At 34.8% G+C, this 27,123-nt stretch overlaps 2 protein-coding genes across 5 annotated transcripts in view; both read right to left on the bottom strand.

Annotated features, from left to right (window-relative positions):
• enpp2 (ectonucleotide pyrophosphatase/phosphodiesterase 2) overlaps positions 1 to 366 on the bottom strand; it is a 37,558-nt gene extending 37,192 nt beyond the window's left edge. The window contains exon 1 of one of the 3 annotated variants that reach the window (XM_079624610.1): positions 277 to 366. In XM_079624610.1, the coding sequence (XP_079480736.1) occupies positions 277 to 294 (18 nt within the window). In that variant the 5' untranslated portion in view covers positions 295 to 366. Of the gene's footprint in view, positions 1 to 271 lie in introns of all 3 variants that reach the window. The other 2 variants (XM_079624612.1, XM_079624611.1) reach the window with 2 other exon arrangements.
• Positions 367 to 1,112: 746 nt separating this feature from the next.
• Positions 1,113 to 27,123, bottom strand: part of taf2 (TAF2 RNA polymerase II, TATA box binding protein (TBP)-associated factor) — a 39,875-nt gene continuing 13,864 nt past the window's right edge. The window contains exons 8-27 of one of the 2 annotated variants that reach the window (XM_079625825.1): positions 24,974 to 25,087; positions 20,822 to 20,921; positions 20,642 to 20,727; positions 20,403 to 20,538; positions 20,046 to 20,200; positions 19,143 to 19,257; positions 18,888 to 18,997; positions 18,627 to 18,692; positions 15,276 to 15,338; positions 14,749 to 15,001; positions 13,804 to 13,944; positions 12,831 to 12,941; positions 12,420 to 12,613; positions 10,067 to 10,206; positions 8,126 to 8,195; positions 7,610 to 7,719; positions 3,861 to 4,063; positions 2,709 to 2,867; positions 2,393 to 2,483; positions 1,113 to 2,100 (exon numbers count right to left, since the gene is read on the bottom strand). In XM_079625825.1, the coding sequence (XP_079481951.1) occupies positions 1,823 to 2,100; positions 2,393 to 2,483; positions 2,709 to 2,867; positions 3,861 to 4,063; positions 7,610 to 7,719; positions 8,126 to 8,195; positions 10,067 to 10,206; positions 12,420 to 12,613; positions 12,831 to 12,941; positions 13,804 to 13,944; positions 14,749 to 15,001; positions 15,276 to 15,338; positions 18,627 to 18,692; positions 18,888 to 18,997; positions 19,143 to 19,257; positions 20,046 to 20,200; positions 20,403 to 20,538; positions 20,642 to 20,727; positions 20,822 to 20,921; positions 24,974 to 25,087 (2,695 nt within the window). In that variant the 3' untranslated portion in view covers positions 1,113 to 1,822. The remainder of the gene's footprint in view (positions 2,101 to 2,392; positions 2,484 to 2,708; positions 2,868 to 3,860; positions 4,064 to 7,609; positions 7,720 to 8,125; positions 8,196 to 10,066; positions 10,207 to 12,419; positions 12,614 to 12,830; positions 12,942 to 13,803; positions 13,945 to 14,748; positions 15,002 to 15,275; positions 15,339 to 18,626; positions 18,693 to 18,887; positions 18,998 to 19,142; positions 19,258 to 20,045; positions 20,201 to 20,402; positions 20,539 to 20,641; positions 20,728 to 20,821; positions 20,922 to 24,973; positions 25,088 to 27,123) is intronic. The other variant, XM_079625826.1, reaches the window with a different exon arrangement.

The following is a 27,123-nucleotide window of genomic DNA, read 5'->3' on the forward strand; positions in this document are numbered from 1 at the left end:
CATTTTTATTACTTGACTTCTTGCATTGCGAAAAAGATAAGTTTGATTTCCAAACAGCAAATCCAAGCAGTCTAATACATATATTTATATTTCCAGCTGCCAAAAAAACTGCCTTTTAAAAGTTTTCATGCGATGTTAAAAGAAAATACCTCTATGCAATAAAATGGCGTTATAATACCTTTTGGTCAAGGCATATAATTTAATCACATTTATACATAGAAAAGTCAGCTAAATATATAGGCTAACTCATAAAGAGAACACAAAAACGTACCGTACCCATTTCAGTTGCAGCATGGTTGATGTGTGTCTGGTCCCTGACTCGCCGCAGCACTGAGTGAGATTCACATGTTTACTTTACCCTCAACCAATACACACAAGGAAACATGAACTAACGTCACATCTGGCAAACCTGTGACGAATTACACTGAGACTTTTAACAGCCCCCACAACACTTAGCATTTATATCAAGCAGACATTTGACTTTAAAAAAAGCACGAATAAATGCAATTAATGTAGGCTAACATTAAGATTCCCTTATTGGTTCCCAAACTGTAGCAGTTCTAGTTATCTGTTTGGATTTGTATTCAACAAAAAGTTATTTTTGGGCAAAACTTCTTTTGTAGTTGGGTCTAAAAAGATTGGAAACATTAGAAGGAAAAATAATAGTAAAAAAAAAATAATAACAACATCATAGTGACCAGTAGGCCCCTAAACACTCATGAAAGTAAATCATAACAGAACATGGAACTTTTTTTTTGTAAGTGTATTTTGTAATTATCTGGGATACTGATTGACGTTTCGAAAAACACAGTGAAAATCCACAATGAATCAAAAAATGGAAACTGATTATGAACTACATTTTGTTTATGGAGATATTGATCAATACATATAACATTTTAACTAGGAAAATAAGGTTTGCTAAATTTTAATTTTGTTCTTAATATCAGGGTACTCCAAGCATCAATAAGCTTACAGTTCCTCACCACATGTCTAGATGTACATGCCTGAGAAATAATTAAGACAATTACATTTTTTACCTATTTATCAAAATGGAATTCCAGTTTAAGAACTTTTTTTTTTGTGGCCCAAAAAACACACAAAGATACAAAGCGTATGCAACAAAATCTCTTTATGGATTTATACAATATAAAAAGGAAACAAGTGAACAAATAAACTTAGTAATTGCAGTACTGAATTATAAAATTCCTACAAATAATGAAATAAAAACGGGTAAAAATGACTTATGGCTTTAATTATTACACTTTCCAATTAACAGGAAGTTCAGTGAAAAGTACTACTAACATTTACTGTATTCAAATAACCCATGAATATATTTCCTATTTAAAAGATTGCTCACCTCAAGTAAACCATAGAGACCACAGAGTGGTAAAGAAATGTTCCCTCATAAAAGTACTTTCAGAATGTTGACATTTATCTTGAGATACAGTGGCTGGATTTAACCCCTAGTGGTCCTGGGTGGTGAGAGTCAGTGGATCTGTGTGTGTGTGCGGTTAACAGGGCATAAACCAGTCAGCTTTACGTGTGGTCAGATGACACTGCAGAACAAATTTTTCCTTCTCATGTACTGCATGTTAGGTTGTTACAGAGATGGGAAACGAGCCGAGATTAGTTAACTCAACATGAACATTCTGATTTATATGAAAGAATTGTCATTTTTGCATGAACTATTGACCTATTGCATGTTGGGTGATTGGCCATCCAGCCTTTAGAGCACTGAAAAATGGGTAAAAAAATAATTATCAAAAATGTATTTAAAAAAAAAAGAAGAAGTGTATTTTACTGTTAGCCAGGACTAGGACTATCAGTCAGACAGAGATGGAGAACGAATGGAGCGGCCACTGGCAGGGCTGTTACTAAAAGCGTGAGAATCTCGGTCTTTATCTTTGTCCTTACTCTCATGCTTGTGTTTGTGTTTATGTTTGTGTTTGTGCTTTTTCTTCTTCTTCTTGTGCTCATGATGATGATGATGGTGGTGGTGGTGATCTCCATATTTGGCAGATGTGCTCTCTTTGCTCAGTGTGGGCATGGGTGTCCCTGGCATGGACAGAATGGCTTGCTCTACTGAAGATGGTTCCTTCCCTATGAAATAGTGAGAGAAAAGTTGAAACAACATAAAACACATTAAAACTAAATTACCAGACGGCATTTTCCAGAAAATACGCAAATGTGCTTTTCACACAGGCAAAAGTATTCCATCTTTTGGCCCATAAGATACCATTCACACATCACATCAGCACCATAATGTCAATAATCACAATGTCTGAAAGGGGCTAATATCTATAGGCAGAGATACATTTAAAGATTAGACTTATTCAACTTAATAGCTATTTCCACAAATGTGTGTTGAGTGTGTAGTGTATTTCTGTCATGCCTGGAGTTGAAGGTCTCTCCAACATGTTCAGATGGTGGTAGATGAATGCCTGGCTGTCATGAACTGTGTCCATATCAATATCTTCCTCCTCCTGGGTGAGAAGAAAGTAGTTGAGAAATATTACAGTGCAAAATATATAAAATAAGCCATATATTTTCAGTTTTTCTTTTTTAAGCCATAGAGTGACTGAGTGAGCAGTTATATTAAGAACATTTGAAACTATATACAATTCAAATATTTAGGGGTTTCTTTTGTATGGTAACATGAATCTAATTGTAACTGTGTAACATTAGCATATTTATTGCGGATTACTCACTTTGCTCTTCACTGGTGCTTTAGCACTGGGCTCCTCTTGCATAACTTGTCCAGGTTCAGGAGATGATCCTAAAGGAGTCTCTGCCTTCCTCTTTAAACCCTGTGGGGCCATGGCCACACCACTCAATGCTGGCTCCATGACAACATGCTCCTCCTTCAGCTGAGGATGATTAATGAAAAATAATAATAATAATAAGCACCTCAGGTTTTTTTTTAAGGGTATTAACATTCCTCAAGCATTCTGGTTTATGTTTCTTTTAAACTACCTAAGACAGGGGTGTCCAGTCCTGCTTCTGGAAGGAATTTCATCCTTTAATAATCACTTGATACAATGCAGTTGTGCATACGTTTTTTTTCTAGTGCTGTCAATCAACAAAAAAATAACTAATTAATCTCACATTTTTAATCTCACCTATTCTAACATTAAAATGTTAATTAAAATTATATTTTTATATTGAAAAATGTAATCTATATGCATTGCACATACTCTGTAGTAATTGGTGAACGTTTTGTACACAATTGTCACAAGATTAATTATAGCCATTAAACAGTACAGTCTAATTGAAAGCTATATATATATTTAAAACATTTATTAGGCTTCAAAAATATATATTTTTAAACAACTTTTAATTTAAGTGAACTCATGCAGCCTCAAAGGGGTGCCCAAACTTGTACATAAAATTGTATATATATATAAATAGTTGAGGTGCTCCTAAATTTTTGCTGGTGCTCCTACCTTTATGAATTTGGGAGCACCAGTGCTAAGTTCGAGCTCTGCAAGACCCATACTGTTGTCAAGACAACAGTCTTTGTTCTGTCCCTGGATAAAGTTCCGACTCTGACTTTGTTCTGTCCCTGGATGAAGACAAACGGCACCTAACTGCATACCCGTCCAAAAGATCAAACTATTAGAAATGCATGGCTGAAGTTTATTTTTAACGAAATGCCTAACCACTGAATGAGTTTAGGTTTTTCATCTTAATTATTCTCAACCTGCAGCCAGTTTTTCTATATATCTTGTATTAAGCATCAAAACACAGGTAACACAGACTGTGGGGGAGGATGTGGATACGATGCGATAAAGTTCACCAATCACAGCATAAGGAAATTCAATTGTAACAGAGAAATGTAAGAATTTAAGTGAGATGTTTACAGTGCTGGTGAAGGTCATGCTTGGGGTAAGCTCTGGGCCACCCTGTTCAGATTTGATGGTGGGGTTGAGAACAGCTTTTTTCTCCTTCAGGTTCAGCACGAGACCCAACTCTGGCAACGGCAGACAGGAGGGTCGGGTCAGCCCAAACAGATTGTAGTACAGATTTACGGCATCACATCGCAAACGCCAGTCATGACATGTACCTGAGACACATACAAAGACATTTGAAGATTTCAACAAACCAGATTTGAAAGCAAAGATTATCAGACTTCTGATTTTGTGAAAACGAACTCAAACCTATCGTAATAAAGCAAGCATGATGTGTACATTAAAATAGTCTATAATTCAGTGATCTGGAATCAAGTACTGTTTATTTGCATATATATATATAGTGACATCTTTCAGGTTTTTGTTGCTAAACGGTTCTGGTGTGTAGATCTACTTTACGCCCCTGATTAAGTATAGCAGCCTATTCATTAAAGGGGACCTATTATGGCCATTTTACAAGATGTAAAATAGGTCTCTTATGTCCCCAGAGTGTGTATGTGAAGTTTTAGCTCAAAATACCCCACAGATAATTTTTATAGCATGTTAAAATGGCCACTTTTTAGAACTTTTTAGCAAAACCTGTGTTTTTTTATTATTGTCCCTTAATTTGTATTGACCCTCGTTCACAAAGCAGTCTGGTGTAAAATGACTAATTGCTAAGAGACATTCTAGTCAGTACAGCAGCTCCGGCCTGGAGAAAATGGCGGACAGTGTACAACTCACTCAGGGTGGGTCTATGCAAATAAGGCAGGCCTTGTACAAATTAAAGTCACTTTCTATAGAATCTGCAAACGACTTGTTCTGAGACTCTGCTCATGATTTATGGGGATTAAAAAAAGGAGTGGGTGGATTTATATCATTATAATGTGGTTGTTTTTACACACTGCCAAAAAATGTAGGTCCAAACACCATGTAAAAGTAACTTTTGCATAATAGGTCCTCTTTAAGTTTCTTGCTTCCAATTTTAGAAAAACAATACATGGCATTGAACTGTAATGTGACCAACAAACCTAGAACTACTACATAACCTGCAGTCATATAAAATTAATCAACACAACCAATCAAAATCATGAATTCAGCAATGCCATGGAATAAGAAATGTACATATTCACAAAGTGTGAGGAAATTTAGTCAAGTCCCTTATCTTGGGATATCTCTCCATGCACAGAATGCACAGAACTTTATGCAACAGCAAGGGCTGACTACAAAGAGAAAGATCATCATATGGACCTGCAGTTCATGGCTTTATTCTAGCACAATTTTCATGAGCCGTTTTTTAAATTAAAGAAGAAAAAAAGAAAGAGATGAAGCAACTTTAGAGAAAATACTTAGATTGTTCTTGGATCAGTCATGTTAAACAAAATTATAGACTTTTTTTTTTGTGTAGAACTGACTTTCATCAGAGCTGGCAATGGCTCAGCACTTGTACTGCCAAGAGTGGCTACAAACCCTGAATGAACAGAAGTGTGTTTTAACACAATGAGAACAGAACAAGACCTCCCTGTCAGAAAATAAACCAAGAAACTGCTCACTACAGCAGCAGCTCTTTAAAAGACTTTGGTTTAAGAACCAATGCCAAGGGTTGTAAAAAAAAAACAAGAAAAAACAGAAGAAGATTTATGTCAGTTCCTAAGAAGAACCGCCAATAATCAAAAGCAAGTCATAATGTGCTGTGGTTTCAATAGTATTGAATAGCTGCTTTCATTCAATTTAAATGTATCATCTGCACATAAATATGTTCTGAGGATGAATACATGTAAAAACTCAAGAGTTCTTTTTAAAACAAACCACATTGAGGGTTGCATAACAGATCAGTATATTAAATTATTATTGGCAGAGGGGTTTGCTAAATGTCAGGACATATTCACTAAACATTGTGCCAAAAACCTAAATGGTAAATTAATTCAATCCAGTTGTTTAAATTTTTTAATCTGGATCAGATTTATCTAGATTTGAAAATCCCATGTTTTGCTATCAAGGATCAGGCAATCCATCTTACTTTTGTGCCGGTTTTTAAAAACAAAATAAGATTGGATCAGCCTGATCCAGATACACACTTTTTAAGATTATCAATGTTTTAAATAGGGTTACATTACACAATGTAGGCTGTCAGCTATGTAAAGAACAACAGGTAGAAAAGTCAGTGTGTATTTGAATGCTTTTGCAATAAAAAGTAATCTGATCGGATTTTGGCAATTGGATTGGATCAAATCTTGCAAATGGGTTGTTCAAAAGAAAAAAAGGATTATAAAAGTGGATTAGATCATAAAATCCAATCTTGGTTTGGATCAAGCTGGCAGTACGTGTTGTTTAAAACTTTTTAGTAAGATTGGGATATCTTTTACGTCTACATTTCAGTACAAGATTTTCGCTCACCTACTGTCCCCCTGAAGTAAGGTGTCCCCCAGGGATCAGTTCTCGGTGCATTACTATTCATAATTTTCATAATACCACTTGGTCAGATCTTTCACCGGCATGGTTTTAATTATCATTTTTACCCTGATGACATCCAATTATACCATCTGTACACCTGCTCTATCTGTCACAACTGACACAATCTCTGCTTGTGTGCATGAAATAAAAGATTGGCTTCATTCAAATTTTCTAAAACTTATCATGGATAAAACTGAGATCATTTTTACTGGACCTGTGTCACTCCTACCAATGTCCCCTGTGAGATTGCTGGCCCTCACATTAAACCATCTAGTACTGTTACAAATCTTGGTGTAATCTTTGACTCCACTCTCTCTTTCCAGGCTCATATTAATTCTATCACCAAATCAGCATTCTTTCATCTACGTCGCATCGCCCAGCTCCTTCCCTTCATCAGAATCAAAGACGCTGAAACTGTCATCCATGCATTTGTCACATCACGTCTTGATTACTGTAATGACATTTTCATTGGTCTATCTGCTATCTCCATTTCCAGATTGCAATAAATTCAAAACTCTCCTGCTAGAATTCTTACCTACACCAAGCGTTCTGCTCATTTCACCCCAATTTTGTATGATCTTCTGGCTTCTTCAATTCTGGCTTATCGTATTAAATTGAAAATCCTCCTGCTCACTTTTAAATCTCGACCCGGCCCCGGATAAGGGGAAGAAGATGACAATTCTTAAGTTCTATTACATTTTGTTGTGTCAGATTGTATTCTGCTATATGCTGCCCTGTCTACACATTCTCCTTTACTGTACTTTACTCGCATCTACCTACTGTTGTTTTGTTTGTTATCATTGTCCATTGCCATTATTGTTGCTCGTTCATTGTAAAGCGTCCATGAGCCCTGGAAAGGCGCTATATAAATAAAATGTATTATTATTATTATAAAAAATTCTTCCATTTCATTTTTTTTCTCCCATCACCATGTACCTTTAAGTGTCCCCCATAGGGGTCTGATTGTTTCAAGGAAATTGAAAATGGAAGGTTTTTGTTAACTACTCTTCTACCTGTTGGTTTTTACATAGTAGGCTAGTAGCCAACATTGTGAAATGTAACCCCATTTGGAGCACTGGTAATTCAGATTTGGTAATCTGAAAAAAGTGTGTATCTGGATCAGAGTGATAATCCTTTTTTGCTTTGAAAAACTGGCACAAAAGTAAGATGGATAGAAAAACATGGGATTTCAAAATCTAGATAATTCTGAACAACTGGTCCCAGATGTTACATTTTACGAGACAAAAAAGTCAATGTGTGTATTCTACCTGAGTTCATCAGCTTCCATAGTTGGTCCACTAAAGCTTCGTTACACAACGAAGAATCCACTGCTTTGGTGAAAGGTGGATTCTTGGCAAGCATGCTGAGAATCTCATGCCTAAAGAGGGTAGAAAATTATAAAAATCTAAATGAAATATACAGCAGTTAATAAATAATTAAAATTAATATCCAACATAAACTGTAATATCTGATCCAATCTCTCTCTTGCTTCTTACAGTTCCTTTTTAAATATATTTTATATAATCTACTTAAAAAGTATGAAATGTACATAACATTGCTACAATTAAAAATAACTTATTAAACAATGTTTACAAAACATTCACTAAAAATAATTGAAAATTAGTTGAAATGTGTGTAACCACTGACAAGGTTAATCTCAAAATTATTGGCTTGGCAGATATCAGTGGATCACTAGAATTAAGTTTAAAAAATTGTTTGCATTTATACATACAAGCATACAAAATACTTAAAAAAAAAAAACCCTCAGTGAAATCATTACTGACCTTATGTAATGGACTGGGTCATTCTGTACCAGATCCAGAAGCCACTGCAGTTCACTGGAACTCCTATCAACTGCCAATATACATAAAATATAATGCACGTTTTACAAGATGTTGACAAACTATAAAAGCTCTTCTTCACAGGCCACACAATCAGGCCACCTAGAACTAGTAGCAGAGCTCAATTAATGAAGCTCATGTTCATTTTATGCTTCAGAGTATAGGAAGAGGAATATTAGTCTTGACAACTAATATATTCAGCTCTATATATGGTCTTTATATAAATATGGTCGGAGAAGGGCCTCAAGGGCTACTGTAATGTGATGAATAAAAAATGAAAAATTCGGATTAAATGCAAAGGACTTCTATAGATTGTTTAATTTTCTGATAAAAATGTTGTTGAAATTGGAGCTGTCTAATGAAGATCCAAACAATAATGCAATCATCAAAATATCTCGGCCTACAACGCTTAACCAATGGAGAAGAATATTTTAAAGTTGTCTGGAGGAAATTTTGCTGGAGGAATACTATCAGAATTTGTTTAGTTTTTTTTACTCTAAAAAACAGATCATTTTGTAGGTAACTCAAGATGTTGTAGGCAATGTGGTTCTCTTGATGCTAACCATTACCACATATTTTGGGACTGTCCTAATATCAAAAAAGATTTTGGGAAGACATCCACAATGTTTTAGAAAATGGCACTAGGCACTTCAATTGATTTCAGGTTTGAGGTACTCAAGGTCTCAATGGTCTCCTGGGAAAATAGAAGCAAATACATGTATAGTATACTTCTTGCATCAAGCAAGAAAGCTAAATAAATCGATACAAATACTCTTTTGTTCCGAGTGCAATTAGACTATTAAACAAGTCTTAAACGTATTTATTAAGGTTTTTATATTTTTATTTTTTGTAATTTGTAATATGTGTTATTTACTATCATTATGTATTGTATGTGTCAGTTAGTTGTCTGTTTACCTGTGCTGCAACCAAATTGCCCTAAAGGGATCTTAATAAAAGCTTGACTTGACAAACCAAACCCTCCACTAATACAGGACTGGATTGACGTTAAAAAATATATATATTTACCATTGAGAAAGAAAAAAAATGTGTGTGCAATTTCAGAAAGCAAAAATGATGGATTACTAGTCCAAATGGACTGAATATACATCTCCAATTGAAGCAAATACATTTTGGTTATAAGAATGTATGCATGTTGTTTTAGTTTTTTGTATGTTTACATTCTTTATGGCTGGGAGTTTATGCCCTCTGTATAATTAATTTTTTTCTCTTTTTTTGTTGTTGATTCTAAATATAATTTGAAGAGATACATTGACTTGTTTTCTTATGCGAGGATTCTGTCAATGTAATAATAATTAGTCACATTTATTTAGCACTTTCCTTGGCATTCAAAGCACTTTACATGGCAGGGGGAATCTCCTCAACCAGCACCAATGTGCAGCATAAATAATTTGTAAGTTGAGAAAGATGTAAAATATATATATTTTCATCACTGATTTTTTATATTTATTTATTTTAATTTATATTGCTTTACTGGAAAGCCTTGAACAGACTCGCCCACAACAATCGTGGTTGGCATTTCAACACCGTTTTCCACATGAAACTTTAACTGGCAATGTGTCACTAACTATACAAAACTAAGAGAAATAAACATGTTTTTAAGGTTTCATGTATAAGCTTTAATAGTTCCTCGTATTCGACAAAGGTATATTTACTGCTGTATTGATGAAAATGAAGTTGGGTTCAATTTAATTGACAATGAGACCTACTATGTGGGAAGAACAGTTGCTATACAGCCTCCACAATGCAGACTTAAAAAAAGACCAAGTAATTCCAGACCAACTAAATGATCCCAAGTTTTCATAACAAGAAAAAGGAAAGAGAAGGATGGAAAGAGAATAAGTGGTTTAACAAAAGAGTGTGTACCTCTTGTATAGTCTATTACAGCCTCCAGTGCTGCAACCCTCACATCCACAAAGTGGCCATACTCAGCGTAGGCCTTGAACAGGCTGGGGTCACTGGGGATGTGGCCGTTCCTCTGTAGCATGCGAATGGCCCGTAAGCAACTACAGTACAGAATTATAACAATAAAAAAATACAGATGCAAATAAGTGGAGGTGGAAAAAGTCTGGACTCAATATCTAAAAGCTTCTGCTAAAATACTTTAGTTTTGTTTAAGTGCCTACAAATGATTATTGATGGTTTATTTAATGGACAATTGGCCAGCACAGATTAAAACTTCTGCATCTCCAGATTGTGGCTGAGAGAGTGCCCAGAGAGTGCAGAGATTAAATCTAGGCAAAGGGTGGCTATAAAAAAAAAAAAAAAATGAAATATAAGTTTGATTATTTTGCATTTGTCACTTCCAAAGGCTCCAGGTTTAACTGGTTAGCATTACCTGTTAGCTTACATGCCATACATAAACAATTATACAGCCAAACATACAAACATCACAAGTATTGTTTTCCTAAAGATTATTAGGGCTGAAACACTGAAAGTGTGGATTAGGATTAGTCTTTTTTTTTTTTTTTAAGGTTTCAGGTCTCTCTATCTCTGTTTTTTTTCTTTTGTTGCCATTTGATCTATAGTTTAAATTGCTTAAAAATCTAATTAAATAAATTACAAAATAGGGAAACAGTAAGATTCTCAGTGGTTGATTTTGAGTAATAAAATAAATAAGAAGTCAAGGGGTAAAAAATGTCTTTGGTTCAAAGTGGGGGTGAGGGATTCATCTATAGCTAAGCTTACACAATGATTAAGCTTAGTAAATACGTTCCACAGTGGTTCATAGCAATGAACTTATTCACATAATAATGACTGTAGTCATATGTAATAGTATATTATATAATTTTAGTCATGTATACTAATTATACATACAATTTATGTATAAGCAGTTTTGCTTGTTTGTTTTAAAAAAAAGAGGAGAGTTCTAGTTTTGGCAAATGTAAAGGCCCTTTCACACCATAAGTGAAATGAATAAGCCTCAAGCTGAAGGAAATGCAAATTCACGCCTGTACAGTTGATGGTGCAGATCAAACCTTTCAGCTGTGCTACTATTCTGGATTGCAGAGGAATAGGACTCAGGGGACAAAAGTTCACCAAAACTAGAACTCTCTTCTTTTTAAAAAACAAACAAACAAGCAACACTGCAAGTGGGTAATATAGCCATTTGTGAATATAAACGTTCTGCAAAGTTTTAAAGTTGAAAGTGCACGATAAATAAAGTTAAATTCTCCTAAAAGTCGAGTCTTTACGAGTCGTTTTGTTTAGAATCCTACTGCTTTACGGTTATACGTCACTAGAAGATACATTTGCATATGCTCGCCTATGTTGTAAGTTGTCCACCCGGAAAAAACTTAACACACCCACAAACGACTGCTTCTCAAATCTCGGAGTTCAAAGTGGGATTCGCAAAACGCGTGTCGTTTGATAGTAATTGAACAATGTGGTGATGTGCAATGTATAGAAAGATACGTTAGTGAGATAGTGAGAAAATTAAAGTTTTTTTTTTACTTTTGATGCATAATAGGGGTAATTTAAAAGTAATGTGTAACTTAACTAGTTACTTCAAAAAGTAATATGGTCATGCAATTCACTCTGTGTAAGTATAATACTTATGATGCCAAGACATTGAGGATGCTAAATTGGCCAGCGTTACATTGATACGCAATAATGTTGAATGGCTACAATTAAAGTTTAAAATTGGGGGAAAAAACATTTTCATCGAGACATCAGAAGCTGGTCTTTAAGTTGTCTCTACATTCATTTGGAGATTAACTGTGAAATGATTACATTGCAAAATGTATAAAAATCTTAATCGCAATTAATCACATATATATATTTTTATTATTAATCTAGTTACTTTTTTTATTCGATTGACAGCACTAGTACACTCACAATAAAACAGAACACTGTGCTTTAGTAAAATAAATAAATCAATCAGTATACCCTTTTTGTCGTCTCATTTTCCTTTCCGTCAACTTGTTTGTAAAGCGCCGCGCCTCACAAAAATAAACCAAACTTAGCAGCAACTTTTTTTTGTTATGTTAATTATTTAAGTCAAATATATTTTGCATATATATTCATTTTAAATAGGCCTATAGACTATATTTTTATTAATTTTGTGGGGGTATTTTTATTTTATTTTTAATGTAACTCCATCTTCCGTAAATCATCCTGGCGACCCATTTTTTAAGTCTCGCAAACTACCCGAGGGTCACAACCCAGGGTTTGGAAACCTGCGCTTAGGCCCTCAAGGTGATGTGAAGGGAATACACACCTGACTGTTACGGTGTTACGGTAGCTTGGCAGCAGCTTTTCCATGTTAAGGTAGCGTGTGATTTCCTCCAAGATCAGGCGAACATCTGCATTCAAGTTGTCCACTGTGCGCACCTCATTATTAATGCTGATGGCAGGAGTCAGTGAATTTGTCAGGGCATCAATCAGCTCAGCACGATAGAAATTATCAGAAAACTGCAGTGAGAAAAACACATAATTACAACTGTTCTGTGATGTTTCCGCTGACAAGAAATTTATGTCAATAATTACAGCTATTTATAAAAAAGCAATGAGCTTTCAGCATTAGCTCAATTGGAACACTTGCATTTAGCCTTATACCTTTCACAAAAATGCTCACATACGTTCACACATATGCTTTCTACAAATTGTTTTTCTTGTTTCTTGTCATTACCTTGTTCTTCCGGTTGTCATTGTACTTTATGAGGTCCAGAATAAAACTCAGGACCTCTCTGGGACAAAGGTTCTGAACATCTCTGAGCAGAGCCATGGCCACAGGCATAGTCTACAAGAAAAGAATAGTCAAGTCTACTTTAGCATCATTCTAGCAATATACAGTATACAGCTGAGGGAAATATTGTTTCACCAGCACTGCAGCTCAATACACACCACAAAAAAGCGTAAAACATCCACACTGTAAACTGCAAAAAAAGACTAACTATGACAACAGGTAAGTACCAAGGGCAAGAGACAATGGGATTAGGGGTCATCACCACACATATACTGTAGTAAACACACCATTGTGGTTGTATATATTAGTAAAGTTAAAATAAAAATGGTGATTGGTGCAATGTGACAACTTAAGAAATGCAAATAAAGGACAGTAATAACATTTGAAAATAATAAACTGATCCGATAGTATACAGTAGTGAAACGCACAAAATATACAACCGAACAAAGATACGATTTAAATAAACAGTGTATCAAGATTTTCAGGTTCAGAAACCGTAATCAAATGTAAAATAACAGGTAAATGTTATATTACGTGACATTGTTTGCAAGCTGTTTTTTGATGCCTTTCCATGGTTGAAAGAAACACTAATTGCGCGATTACATGAGACATTCGTATGATGTTCAAGTTCATGTGAAATCAATATTTTCAACCCACTCCTAGTAAATTGTATGGCAGGGAATGAGTTTGCAATAATTATCTAGCACAAAATAAGTAAACACTAATTGCTAATGAAGAAAAACAGACATTTATCAGCCACTGAAGTACCAGTGGGAACCACCCTCTAGCATTCTTCCTGTGGAAGAGCGTCCTCATCTTCATCAGTGATGTTTCATCCCTGACATGAATGACTGGGTTCGCAAGGACCAACTGTTCTCTATGATACCTTTGGTTGAGGACAAGAATCAGGTGTTACCTTTTGCAGGAAGTAGGTTTGAAAATTAATGAAGTTGTTGGTCTTGACGATATTTGGGCAGCTTTTGCAGCAGAACATGCGTGTAAAGATAGACTTCATGGCTGGGGGCCCATTCCAGGTGCTCATCATGGAATTAGCAATCTAACAAAGGTAAACAGTTAATTTATGGTTATGGGTACTGTATGAAATCTATAATTTCAAACATCATGGGAATTAAACTGCACAACAAGGAAACTATATAGTGTTAACTGACCTTAACAGTAATGTAAGCAGGTTAATTGCCACATTTATGTTAAATTAGTCACGTTAAAGTTATAAACAAACTCGTGGCACTATTAACTACAACTTTTGCCTCAGTAAACTCCTAATTACTGCTTATTAATAGTTAGTAAGGTAGGTGTTATGTTTAGGTATTGGGTAGGAATTGGGTATCATTAAGGGATGTAGAATACCGTCATGCAAAATAAGGCATTAATATGTGCTTTATAAGTAATACTAATACTAATAAACAGCCAATATCCTATTACCGTAATATGCATGCTAATAAGCAACTAGTTAATAGTGAGAATTGGACCCTAAAGTGTTACCATCTCTCGCAGTACAAGCAAAGTATGGTATGTTGCGCATCGTTATTCTGCGATAATTTAGGCATATAACTTGCCAGCTGTAGTCTGCTTTTAGCAGTAAAAAGTATCTTATGCTCAACAAGGCTGCATTTATTTTATCAAACAGAGTAAATACAGTAATACTGTGAAATATTATTACAATTTAAATACCTTTCCTATTTTAATATATTTTTTTATATAATTTATTCCCGTCATTACTTGGGCATTTTCGTCACATGATCCTTCAGAAATCCGTCTAATATGCTCATTAGATGCAAAAGAAACATTGTTTATCATCATCACAGTTGTAAGTGGTTGTGTTGCTTAATACTTGTCTTACCTTAGCAAGACAGAAGCAGGCCTGCATGCGGACTTTATAAAAGCACTGGTCTTGTTCTAGGATATCCGTAAGAGCAAGTCGTGATGCAGGAGTGGAAAATTTTTCCAACGCTGAAATAGCCTCCTCCTGGGCCACTACATCCCTCTCAAACCGCAGTTGGTACTGCCACATGAAATCGGCCTGTTCAAACTCTACCTTCCGCAGGATGGACATGTCTGGATCAATGCGGATCCACAGCAGAGGAGAGTCAGCACTGTGACGTCAAAACAGAGGAAAATGGTTTGTTGCAGGTACGATGCTGAAATTAATCAAGCTCTCTTTGACTTGGGACTAAAAATAATCTGAAGGACCTTCCTATAGCCTGGAATTGCCATGGATTCTAATTTCTGACTAAGGATATTATTAGAAAAAATGGAGGTTAAAATAAAAAAAGGATACAAAGTTAGATTCTATCTGAACCTGTTTAACCAGTGCCTGAGCTCCCAGTGCTGTGTACAGTGGTTGTAACCTTCTCTCCTCATCCTCACCCTATGCTGTTGAGAAAGGCTGATCTCTCCAGCTCCCAGTGGCAGCCCTTCCTGCTCTGACATCTGAGAGAACACACTAGCCATCACAAATCTCTCTCTCACACATCTCCATATTATTACGCACAGACAATCAATGTCAGATGTATGAATTACTAAATCACAAATCTTTGTGCTTTGAAGCAAGAATATTATCTTCCAGCAAAATTTTCAAAACTATGTAAGTTTCACCAGTCATGTTGTCAAGTCAAGTCACATTTATTTATATGGCGCTTTTAACAATACAGATTGTTTCGAAGCAGATAATGGAATAATGCAAAAAAGTTTGTTTCCAGAAGAAAATAGCGTCACAGTCCAGCTTAAGTAAGTTCAGTGATGTTTCATTTTTGTTTAAAAAAAGTTATTTAGTTAGTTATTTATATATACCGCTCTGGAGTAAACCAGGATGTCATCGTCCAGCTAAGTTCAGTTCTTGTATAATAGAGTCAAGGAGGCAGATCAATATTATTGTTGAATATTACATTTAATTTAATCTTTAATAATAATAAAAAAAAAAATATATATATATATATATATATATTAATAATAATATATATATATATATATATATATATATATATATATATATATATATATATATATATATATATATATATATATATATATATATATAAATATAAAGAGGACAATAATTATAAGACATAATTACAAATGTAAAAGCCATGGTAGTGTTTATTTACCATCAGAGTCTGAATGTCTAAAATGACTTAAATCAGCCATGGTGGTTTGTATTTAACATCACAGTCAGATATGGCTTTTAAAGATCTGACCCCCAGGGGAGGAAAGAGTACTGAAAAATATACTGGAGTAAAAGTATCATTCATTTCCAAAAAAATGTATTGCAAGTAGAACAACAAGTACCGGTACTTGTCCAAAAAAAACTACTTGAGAAAGAATAAAAGAGTAGCTTATTTAAAAGTATGCATGAGTAGTGAGTACTGGGATTCTAACCCCTTACATAATTCACTTTTCCTGTTTGTCATCTTCATTTATATAGACTTTTAACAATGTAGATTGTTTCAAAGCAGCTTTACAGTGATAAACGTAAAGAATATCTATATCCTGCAACAGGTTTAATTTTGACTGACAATTTTTGAAAATACATCACTTATCAGTGATAAAATGTATCTACTTCCAAAACAACATGGAATGACTATTACAGAGAGGAAAGATGATAGTTATTTTCATTATGCACCAGTCACAATTTTATATCAATGTATGACAAAAAAATAGATTTAAAATCAGTAGTAAGGCCTTAATGAACACTGAGCGAGCACATACAATTGCTGCACATAAATAGCGATGTTCAGAACAGTGCAAAGAATACAAAAACCTTTAGAAACTCATGTGAGGGTTCAAATCACACAGAGATGGGTTAAAAAGAGATAGCGGCAGTTTCATTGTTTTGTGATAAAGACATGAGAATCACTAATAATTTCAAACAGTTTATCTCACCAAAAGCAATGAAATAGCCAAAGATAGTGAGCTAACATGAACTAGATTTGTATTCCATGCCATTGAACAGGAAACAATTTAAACTTTTAAACAATTTAAAATTTAAACCCAGTGAGATGCGTATCGTTACTGATCTAGGCCTTGTTAAATCAAGACTTAAAACACTTCTTTTTAAAGTGGCTTTTAGTACCTAGTAGTGTGGTGGCATGTTTATATATATATATATATATATATATATATTTATTTTATTTTATTTTTCATTTTTTTTTGTACTTGTGTTTTTGGTGTGTGGTTGTTTTAAATTGTTGTTTAATCTGTTGTAAAGCACTTTGGTTCACCTAGTGGTCGATGTAAGGTGCTATATAAATAAAGTACATTTACATTTACAAACTTAAAGGCACATTGTTCTAAAAGGACCAACATATTTTTCCTTTTTGGGTGAACTATCCCTTTAATTACAGTAACGTGAGTATTTGTAATTCATTACTTCACACCACTGCTGACACAAGTGTTGTGGGCATTAGCGGGTTAAATTAAGAGCTAATTCATTATTACTTATTATGTACAGCAATTCTCTATTGGAATTATATAATTGGTCTTAATCTGTTTATTGAGGAATAATTATTTTTATACTTAAGATAACGATGCTTATATTTCACATTTATAATTATATTTTAACAGTTTGTCTACGCAAAATTTAGCATTTAATTATATGCTGATTTAGCATTAAGGAGAGAAAAGAATATACAAGAAGAAGAGAAACTAAGAAAGAAAGATAAGAAAAAAAAGGAAAGATAACAAGTGAACAAACGAGAAATAATCTTGTTGAAAGGCATTAATCTAACTATGGCTGCCTCCTAATAGTCGACTAAACGTTAGTCAAAAAGAGAAGACTTAGTCCACCAAAATTGTATTAGTCAGTTAGTCGTAGAATCAGATAAGTTCTGATACATCTCAGATAAGAGTTATACTCTTATCTGAGATTTACTTTTATTTGTGTAGACACACAATAACAACGAAACGTTGTGCTTTTGTAAAATAAAGAAACCAAACAAGATTCGCTTTCTGCCGTCTAGGTCTCCGTGAACTGGAAACACGTCACAAAAATGAACCGAAACTCAGCGTATAGGCTACTTGCCTCACAGACATGAGAAATATATCTATAGAAACTTGAAATATCCACTTTTATATGAACTAATTAGAATTGATTATGCAATTCATATGAAAGCTGCATTTCTCTCTAAAGGCGTTTAGTCGACTAATGGCTTAAATGAACAACCCTAACTCAACTACTAGTACACTAGAAAAATCTTTAGTCGGGGGCAGCCCTAAATCTAACTACTGGCTCATTTCCACCGAGCGGTACGGTACAGTACGCAATTACTTCTATTCCCATTGTCAATACTTGTGAATGGTACCAAAATCTCAAAGTGTACCACTTTTTTGGGATGTGTACTAGCACAGTAGCCCAGTACCTAAAGGGTGGAGACTCATTGCAGAACGTAAATTGGTTGACAGAGAATCGTTACTTGCGCATGCTTTTTCAGCTGTGTTTTTGTGAACAAGAACAAGATCTGATGTCCTCCATTGTTGTTTATGGTGTTGCTTTCTTCTTAGTGCGAGAATGACGTTGATCGTTACACCTGGCCTATCAAGTAAGGGTACTGTTGGCGGTGAAAACGCAAGCCGGATCAGGGTTTAGCGTCCCGAATCGCACTGTACTGCTCGGTGGAAACGAGCTATACAATGTAATTGAAATTCCTAAGTGTTGCCCACTAAAATGTTGGAACATTCATTGATCTGCATGGGATGTAAATATAAAGCATAAAAACAGCTTACTCCATGGCTGACAAGTCCATGTCTACTTCCTCTCCATTCATTAGAGGGATTTTCTTCTTCTTGTTCCTGGCAGAGAGAGAATGTAAGATGATATATAATATATATATATAAATAAATAAAAATTAAGATAATGACCTATATCTATTTCAAAGGGCTGGACTTGGAAGAATTTTAAATGCAACACTAATAACCTGCTATTATATACAGGCATATACACTGATTAGATTCAGGCATGATCTTTGTTCTGGAAGCAAGTCCTACCTTCTGCTTTTGGAGTGGCAGGGAATGTCATGCTTGAGACTGTTCTCCTCTATCTGCAATGTGTGGTTAAATGACCCATCCAATTCCTGCACTGTCACTTTAATAGGGCCCTGATGAAAATCAAAAGCATGCACATGATCATTGTTGGACCACTTAGAAGACCATTTCTGTGCTTTCACTACCTGTATGAAACACTCTCATTTATCCATCTGTACATTCTCTCACACCAGTCACTCTCTGCAGTCAGTCACTCACCACATATTTCTGTGTGCCAGACGAAGTGTAGTCCTGACGGATCTCCAGTTCCAAAACATTTCTTTTCCTGTTGAAGGCAAAACTTCCAAAGAATTTTACCACCCCACTCTGGTCTCTGAGGTTGATGAGTCAACGGCAATAATATATTAAAGCACTACAATACTTAAGAACTTGAGCTCAACATTTTTTAAGATAAAAGCAACATTTTAAATTAAACATTTGTGTTTTCACAGAGATGAATTTGCCAGGAAAGATCACCAAATGTTGTGCTGTTCGTGGATGTGAGTAGCGCGTCACTATAAAAGCAGATAAAACTCAATCAATGAGCCAGGTATGGAAGCATGTTTCAGCCATGGAATAAAAAATAAAAAAGGTAATTTCAACTTTTTATCTCACAATTCTAACATTATTTCTCACAATTGGGAATTTACATCCCGCAATTCTGACTTTTAACAACTTTACGGTTCAAATACAGGTTTTTACAAAGTTTTATAAAATGACAAACCTCACATTTCGAGTGAGCTAAATTTATATTCTGATGAGAATGCAAATTTGCTTATTTTTGATCCACAGGTAAATGTGTGCGCATGCTGCTTACAAATATTGACTGATGCATTTACAGTGAAATGTGCAGCACTCACATTTATTGTGAGCACTCAACTTTATCAACGTTTGTTTTGATGAATCCACTTTAGACAGCATATTCACCTCTCTGACGTTAACCAATCATAACAGTGGTCATTTACTGACAAGTCTTAAAGGAGACATAGCACAACTAAAACTGTTTTAATGGCAGATATGTGATGGCAGAAAGCAGCAACTGACCAATCAGAATCAAGTATTCTTAGGAGCCACAAAAGAAATCAAGAAACATAACTTCAAGGCTGTGCATTTGAAGGATACACCCACTGTTTGATGAGGGGTCCGATGTCCTTCCCTGAGACGTTGGAAATGGATTTGAGGAATCCAGAGGTGGATACCAGCATCTGGCTCCACATGTGAGACTGATATTTCTGGGATGAGGCTGTGCTGGCCAGACTCAAGAGCTTGTTAAACACCTGAAGAGAGATTTGAAGACCTTAGACTGAACAGTTATTAAATCAACCATAAGGACAATGAAAATGTTATATAAAGAATTAGTTGCAAATCAATGTGTGTGGGTGGTCTAAAAATGAGGATTTGAGAGGAACCTATTCAAGATGTAACCACCATTAAATATACCACTTCCTTTCTTGTTTCTATAGTTCTCAGTTCCTATACCTGCAACATGAACTCCATGCTAATTCGGTTTTCGATGAGCCTCATGACCAGGTGGGCTTTGCACTGGAACATCTTGTAATATTCCCAGGACAATGTGTGGGGGTGTTTGATGGAAAAGTGCAGGTGGGGTGTTGGACTGAAAGGAAAAAAGACTTTCTCATTCTGTGTGAAAACATATTTTGTGCAAGTTTGGATGAGTGTGTATAATTTATTAAAAATGATAGAGATGCGGTTATTACTTGTCTTTTTCTTTTCCTCCAGAGAAGGTGGGATGTAGCAGGACTCCACCCATCTTTAGCTCATACTCCACGATCTTGTCCAGTTCCTGAAGGTTAAGAGAGTAACAGACAAACAGTTCAGCATTTAAAAAGTTGATGTTTGGGCATTATCTCTCCTTTGACGACCACTGTACTTTATACCTCCTTAATCCAGTGACGATACTCATTGACTCCAAATGTTTTCTTCAGGTAGAGGCCATAAATGTATCCTGAAATTCCCTTCAAAACCCACTCATCAGACCTGCAATTCAAAATACACATTGTATATAAAATACACCTTCATTTAGATTTTTTATAGTAAGAAAAATAATTTAGTTCAGTTAGAGAACAGACAATACAATTAAAAACTGAACGTGTCTGCTCAAATCAGCATGAGCGACGCAGGAGTCAGATTTCATCTCACCCTTGACTGACAAGACGATGGCGGAAGATGTGGTTTCAAAGTGAAATGTAAAAGCGCCTATTTAAGCGAGTTTGTCATTGTACTGTTTTGTTGTTGTGTTTTTCATTAAGGATAATAATGAACCCACCAATCAAGATATTGACGCTCCTGAATTAGTGCTAATTTGAAAGCGAAAGTAAAATGCACACAGCCGTATGGGCATTCATAACGTTAACGTAGTACTTACATTCATAAGTGAGGTGCAAAAGAGGGAAAAAAAACTGTTTTATTTATTTACAATGAAGTAGCACACTCCATATTCAGGCCTTTTACCTCTTTATTGGATAGACACTTCAAGAATTAGATGTAAGGCTAGATTTAAACTTGTGGCACTCATTTTCAAGGAAAGCTTAATAATCCCACTGTCACTAGGATAAATAAAATATTTTTTTGATAAAAAATAATAAAATCCAAAAATCAAATCATATTGATTTAAATCTATGCCCTATATCCTAAAAACAACAACAAAAAACCAGTATATTCTACATAATAAAATCATCCAAGACATATTTCACTTTCTTTGCAAATTGCTGTGACATCATCCTACAGCACAAATTTAGTTTACACAGAGGCCATATTTTGTTTTTAATGTTTTCAAATCTGAGCTCACGATCTGGTAATGCAAAGACATGAGCAAGTGTGTTTGAATGGATTTCATTGGCAATGCTAAAGACAGCTCACTCTAAACCCAACACGGTCTTCAATTACAGGGTTAAACAGCATCAAACAACACCAATAATTGCAGGCAGGCAACTGTTCTCCATTTCAAAGCAACTTCAGTTCTCCAGCTGGGGCTTGTACAAGCTCAAAACAATAAATAAATAAATAAAGTCTGCTATAGAAACCTCCACATCTGATTTTGATTTTAGACACTTACCACACAAGGGAGTTTATTGTAAGTAGTAATCAAAGCTTTGGACAAAGAACTACAGCATCAGACCAAATGGACCTCACACTCTCTCGGGGACACACACACACATACACACAAAGAGTACTTCAGTTAGAAAGCCAGCACGATGGGAGAAACCGTCTTTATGATGCAGAACAGCAAAACAGAGAGGGATCTACCAAGCTTGACAATGAAACAATGAAAGAGAAACAAGTAGTCCAAAACTAGAACAGTGAAAAGGAAAAGTGAAATCAGGCTAAAGGAGACTCTGTGATGATCATACTTCCTTCACGATAATTTCTACCTCAAAGACCTGACATATTTTTTTAACAAAACAAGTCTGACATATAACTATTTTGTCAGATTTGTTAAAAGCAATAGTACACATTACAGGCTCAAGTAACCTTTGGGTTAAATGTCTTGCTCAGGGACAATGGTAATGTTCATAGACCATGTGGAGTTTGAATACAAAGCCAGGGATCAAAATAAACCCCTTTAAAAGACAAAGATCGCCTACGGCCCCAGATTATTGTTGTTCAACATTCATTGCACTTTAAAACATCACACTCTTACTTGATCAGGACAAACTACGTATAATTAAAAATAAGACTCCAGCTTCGATATTTGACCACTGTTTATGATAAAAGTAGGTTGCAGTGATTTCATAATTTGAAGAAATAGTATTTCATAATTTATGTCAGGAGTGCAAAATCAATCTGTAATTTTTGATATTTTGAATAGAATAACAACATGGATATGAATTCTGTCACGTCTACTCCGTGTTATTTGTGTTCGCATAGATGCACTAGACAGCGTTTGTTAGGGCTCTTAGTCGAATAATGCACATATTTGCAAAATACTTCGTCACACAGAATATAATTTCTATGCTTTTCCCACTGAATTATGCAACCTGAAGAGCTGAAAGAGCGAGCTCTGTCTCTCCTGTTCCGGGTTTGCATCAGTTATGACTCATGGCTCTTCGGCCAAGAGCTGTCAATCATCTTGCTTGACCATATTCTATTGAAAAACAAACCCAAAGAAACATTTCTAAACGTGAAACAAGAAGCTAATAGACACACGATTACGATAGTATATCGTTTGTGTGTGATTTCCAAGCGATTTGGTGTATTTTCATATCAATAATGGATGTTTACAAAAATGCTAAGCAGGTGTAGCAATTAGCTGCATATAAAAAGGCTAACATAACATTTCAAAATCATTATATGACAAAAATTCTGGTGGTTTAAAATGAGTTTTGAGTAAAAGCGTAATATTGATCTTTTAAATTGTATTATGTGTTATTATCGCTCTAATGTACCTGTCGTGCCAGGAGTTGTTCTATACCATAAACTAATTTTTTCAAGAATACACTTTTTTTTATTGCGTTTAGAAAGACTTCAGATAATAAGTGGACTAATGTATAGTGGGATCAAAGCGATGTGAATAGGAAAGTCTTAATGCCAGAATAAAGGCTAATAATGGCTAATTACAAACAAAAGAATAATGATAAAAGAATAATGAAGATTAGTTCTTATTCACGGCAGAGGTGTAAAATGTTTGTCGCATGAGAACAATAGACACATGAATGGAACAGTTATCTTCATCAGACATTAGAATGCAAATGGAAGTATAAAGGGCAATGAAATGTTTTATTAGCATCTTATCAGCCTTCTCTAAAACTCACATGGTCTTAGAAATGTCTCATAAAATTCATAGAGATATCATCCTCAGATTTTAAATGAAGCATGACCACACATATGGCTTCACTTTAATTGTGATTATAAGTTGTTATACCACATCATATTGGTATACATTTAAAAAAAAAAAATTATGTTTAAATATATTTTTATGTTTGAGCTTCTATATCTCCATTTTAATAACAGTAATTCTGAGTCTTAAATTGTAAATTCTCAAGTGTTGGCTTTCTAAATATAATGTTGTTTATGTGTCTATTCAGAATGACGTATGAACAGCAACCTTTTTCATGTCATTTATGCCCCACTTGCCAAAATGGGGGGTGTGCAGTAATGGGTAAAATTAACATTCAACAAGCACCAAATGTGAAATAAAACTGCTTTTGGCATGAAGATTGGTTATCCCCCAGTTGCCCGGTGAGTAGTGGTTTTATAAGGAATTAAAAGGACAATTTGTTGCCTTAAAGGGATAGTTCACCCAAAAATTACAATTATGTCATCATTTACTCACCCTCAAGTTGTTTTAAACCTGTATGAATTTTTTTCTTCTACTGAACACAAAAGATGATATTTTGAAAAATGCCGGTAACCAAACAGTTCATGGGACCCCATTGACTTCCATAGTATATATATGTATATTTTTTTCTAACTAAGGAAATCAATGGGGTACATCAACTGTTTGGTTACCCATATTCTTCAAAATATCTAATTTTGTGTTCAGCAGAAGAAATAAATTCATACACGTTTAGAACAACTTGAGAGTAAATGATGACAGTATTTTCATTTTTGGGTGAACTATCCCTTTAAGTCACCAAAATGAAAATAATATATGAGAACAAAATCATAATGTGTGTGGTGCAGTTTTTAAAAGAAATAGAGATCTGGTTCATCTTGTTGATTTTGAGAGTGACAAAATGGCATAGTGGCTTTATTAAAACCATGCGAGGAAAATCCTGCCAAATAATCCCATTGTCATAAGGATTTAAAATAAATAAATAAAATAAATTAATTCAAACATTACAAAGAGAGAAATAATAAACCTGGCTTGGCAGAATCAAATGCTTACTGAAACAAAAACATTGCTTCATGTAACCAGGAGTTACTGGTTCAATAAATACTGGATATCTTGCAAGCTCAAAGTACCTTCCTGCAACCTTCATGTATGAAACGTATATAATATTCTATATAACAAAAATGCTGCAATATGCAGTTTTGTGGCTGGCAACAAACATTAAACTACTATGGTTTCCCCATTCCTACCAACTTACCAGGACATCCTAGAGATGAAGCAACCAAAAAACTGCTGTGCCAGAGCATAAGCCAGAAAGCGCCTGGTCATCGGTGTCTGGTCTATGATCATACCACTGTGCAGGAGGTTGGTACTGAGAACAACAAAATAAAAACAGACACAAAATCAAACAGTGCATCAAATCACATTGTAATTTCTGTTAACAAAACCTTTGAAAATCACACGCAAAAAAAAAAATTCTAATGCAAGGGTTTTTCCTGCATTTAAAATATCTCTGCAGCCGCCAAAATGAATCTTTGTCCCTCCAAAGATTTATGTGCTAGTTTAATGTGACGCTACCTGCCGTTCTGCAGTACCGGTACCCGCTGATAGCCGGCTGCTTTTAAATGCTTTAACACACTCCCGTGAGGGTTTGTGTAAGATAATGTTTTTTGTGAAAGTAAAAGGTTTCCAATTACAACATTTTTGAAGCATTGAGATTTGTAGCCAATCACAGACATCTGTTGTCTGTTAAGTGCGTTAATACAATGGACAATCAGATGAACTGTGTTTAAGTTAGTAAGAATCCGCTCAACAAGTGGCTGAGTTTTTGTTCAGCACGAGTTCTGCACGCTTGCGAATCTTTTCATTATAATCCTATATAAAGTATAACATAATGTCAATAAGAGACTCCGTGCACAGCGTAGACAGTTTAATTGATAACGGGACTTTCCGCAAGAGCGCAGCTTTGTGTACCTAACGTTGAACTGAAATAATTGTCAGCTTCAGTGATTATAATGAGTGATCTTTGCTCGCTTTCTGCAGTCTATCATGTAATACATATTTTTCATGCTGCTAACAACACATTGCAAAGTTTTTGGATTGACAACGGTATATTAATGTGCGATTGAATCCGATTGACAGTGATAACCATAGCATTGGACGGAACAAAACAATCTCATACTATGTCAAATGATCTGTGCACCCGATGATCTGATTAACCGGACACATTTTCTGTGTAATGTGTTATTTTGTTGATCATTTTATTACTAACTTTTCAAATCAGTCAGTCAGTCAATATATATTGATTTTTTATATAGATTTACAGATTTCTTAAAGGATTAGTTCACTTTTAAAATGAAAATTCTATCATATACTCACCCTTAAGTTGTTTCAAACCTGTATGAATTTCTTTCCTCTGCTGAAGATATTTAGAAGAATGTCAGTAACCAGACAGTTTTTGGTTCCCATTGACTTCCATAGTATATTTTTTTCCTACTATGGAAGTCAATGGGAACCAAAAACTGTCTGGTTACTGACATTCTTCTAAATATCTTCCTTTGTGTTCAGCAGAGGAAAGAAATTCATACAGGTTTGAAACAACTTGAGTATATGATGACAGAATTTTCACTTTAAAAGTGAACTAGTCCTTTAATTTAAACATGAATGTATGATTAGAAAAAATAACACTGCTAGATTATGATGCATCAATTTTATCGAAAAAGAAACATCTAAAATAAATAGTTGCTTGAAGTAAAGCTGAAGAGTAAATGATCTCCAGTAAACTGAAGCCTGTTCTATGACACATCGTATGAGATTATTAATAATCAAATATCCTAGATACATAACATGAACATAACATTACAACTGTAATTGCACAAAAGGACCTGAATGTACATGTTGAGCTTGAACATGCTAGTTTTTTAGTCTATGGTTTGAAAGGGAAACTCTGGATGCGCTCTTCCCTTAACAGCGCGCTGATACACGGGAAACTAAAGCACAGAAATTACAACATTCTATCACAATCCTGTTCACATTATAATGCTATATGCGGCATGTACATTGGCGCTGCACATCTTGCACTTTTTTTTTTAATTGATAGAACGTCATCACTGCACGTTTTAGTCATAACAAAAATATTATTACAAAAGTAAAACTTAAAATAAAACATAGGTTTACTTAAAAAATTAGAACAAAATAAATTAACACTGCTGCATTATTAATAACATCAATGATTTTGAAAAAGAAATAGCCTATCTAAAAAGGAATATGACCATCTCAAATAACCCAATCATAGTCAATAATGTCAGACATTGCATTTGAGCTGAAACTGAAGAGTAAATGAACGGTCGGAAAAATGAGTTTTGCTAGCTGGTTATTAAACTCAATCAAACACATCTTATATTTGAG

This window comes from Phoxinus phoxinus (assembly GCF_949152265.1).
Source record: "Phoxinus phoxinus genome assembly, chromosome: 10".
Lineage (NCBI taxonomy): Eukaryota > Metazoa > Chordata > Actinopteri > Cypriniformes > Leuciscidae > Phoxinus > Phoxinus phoxinus.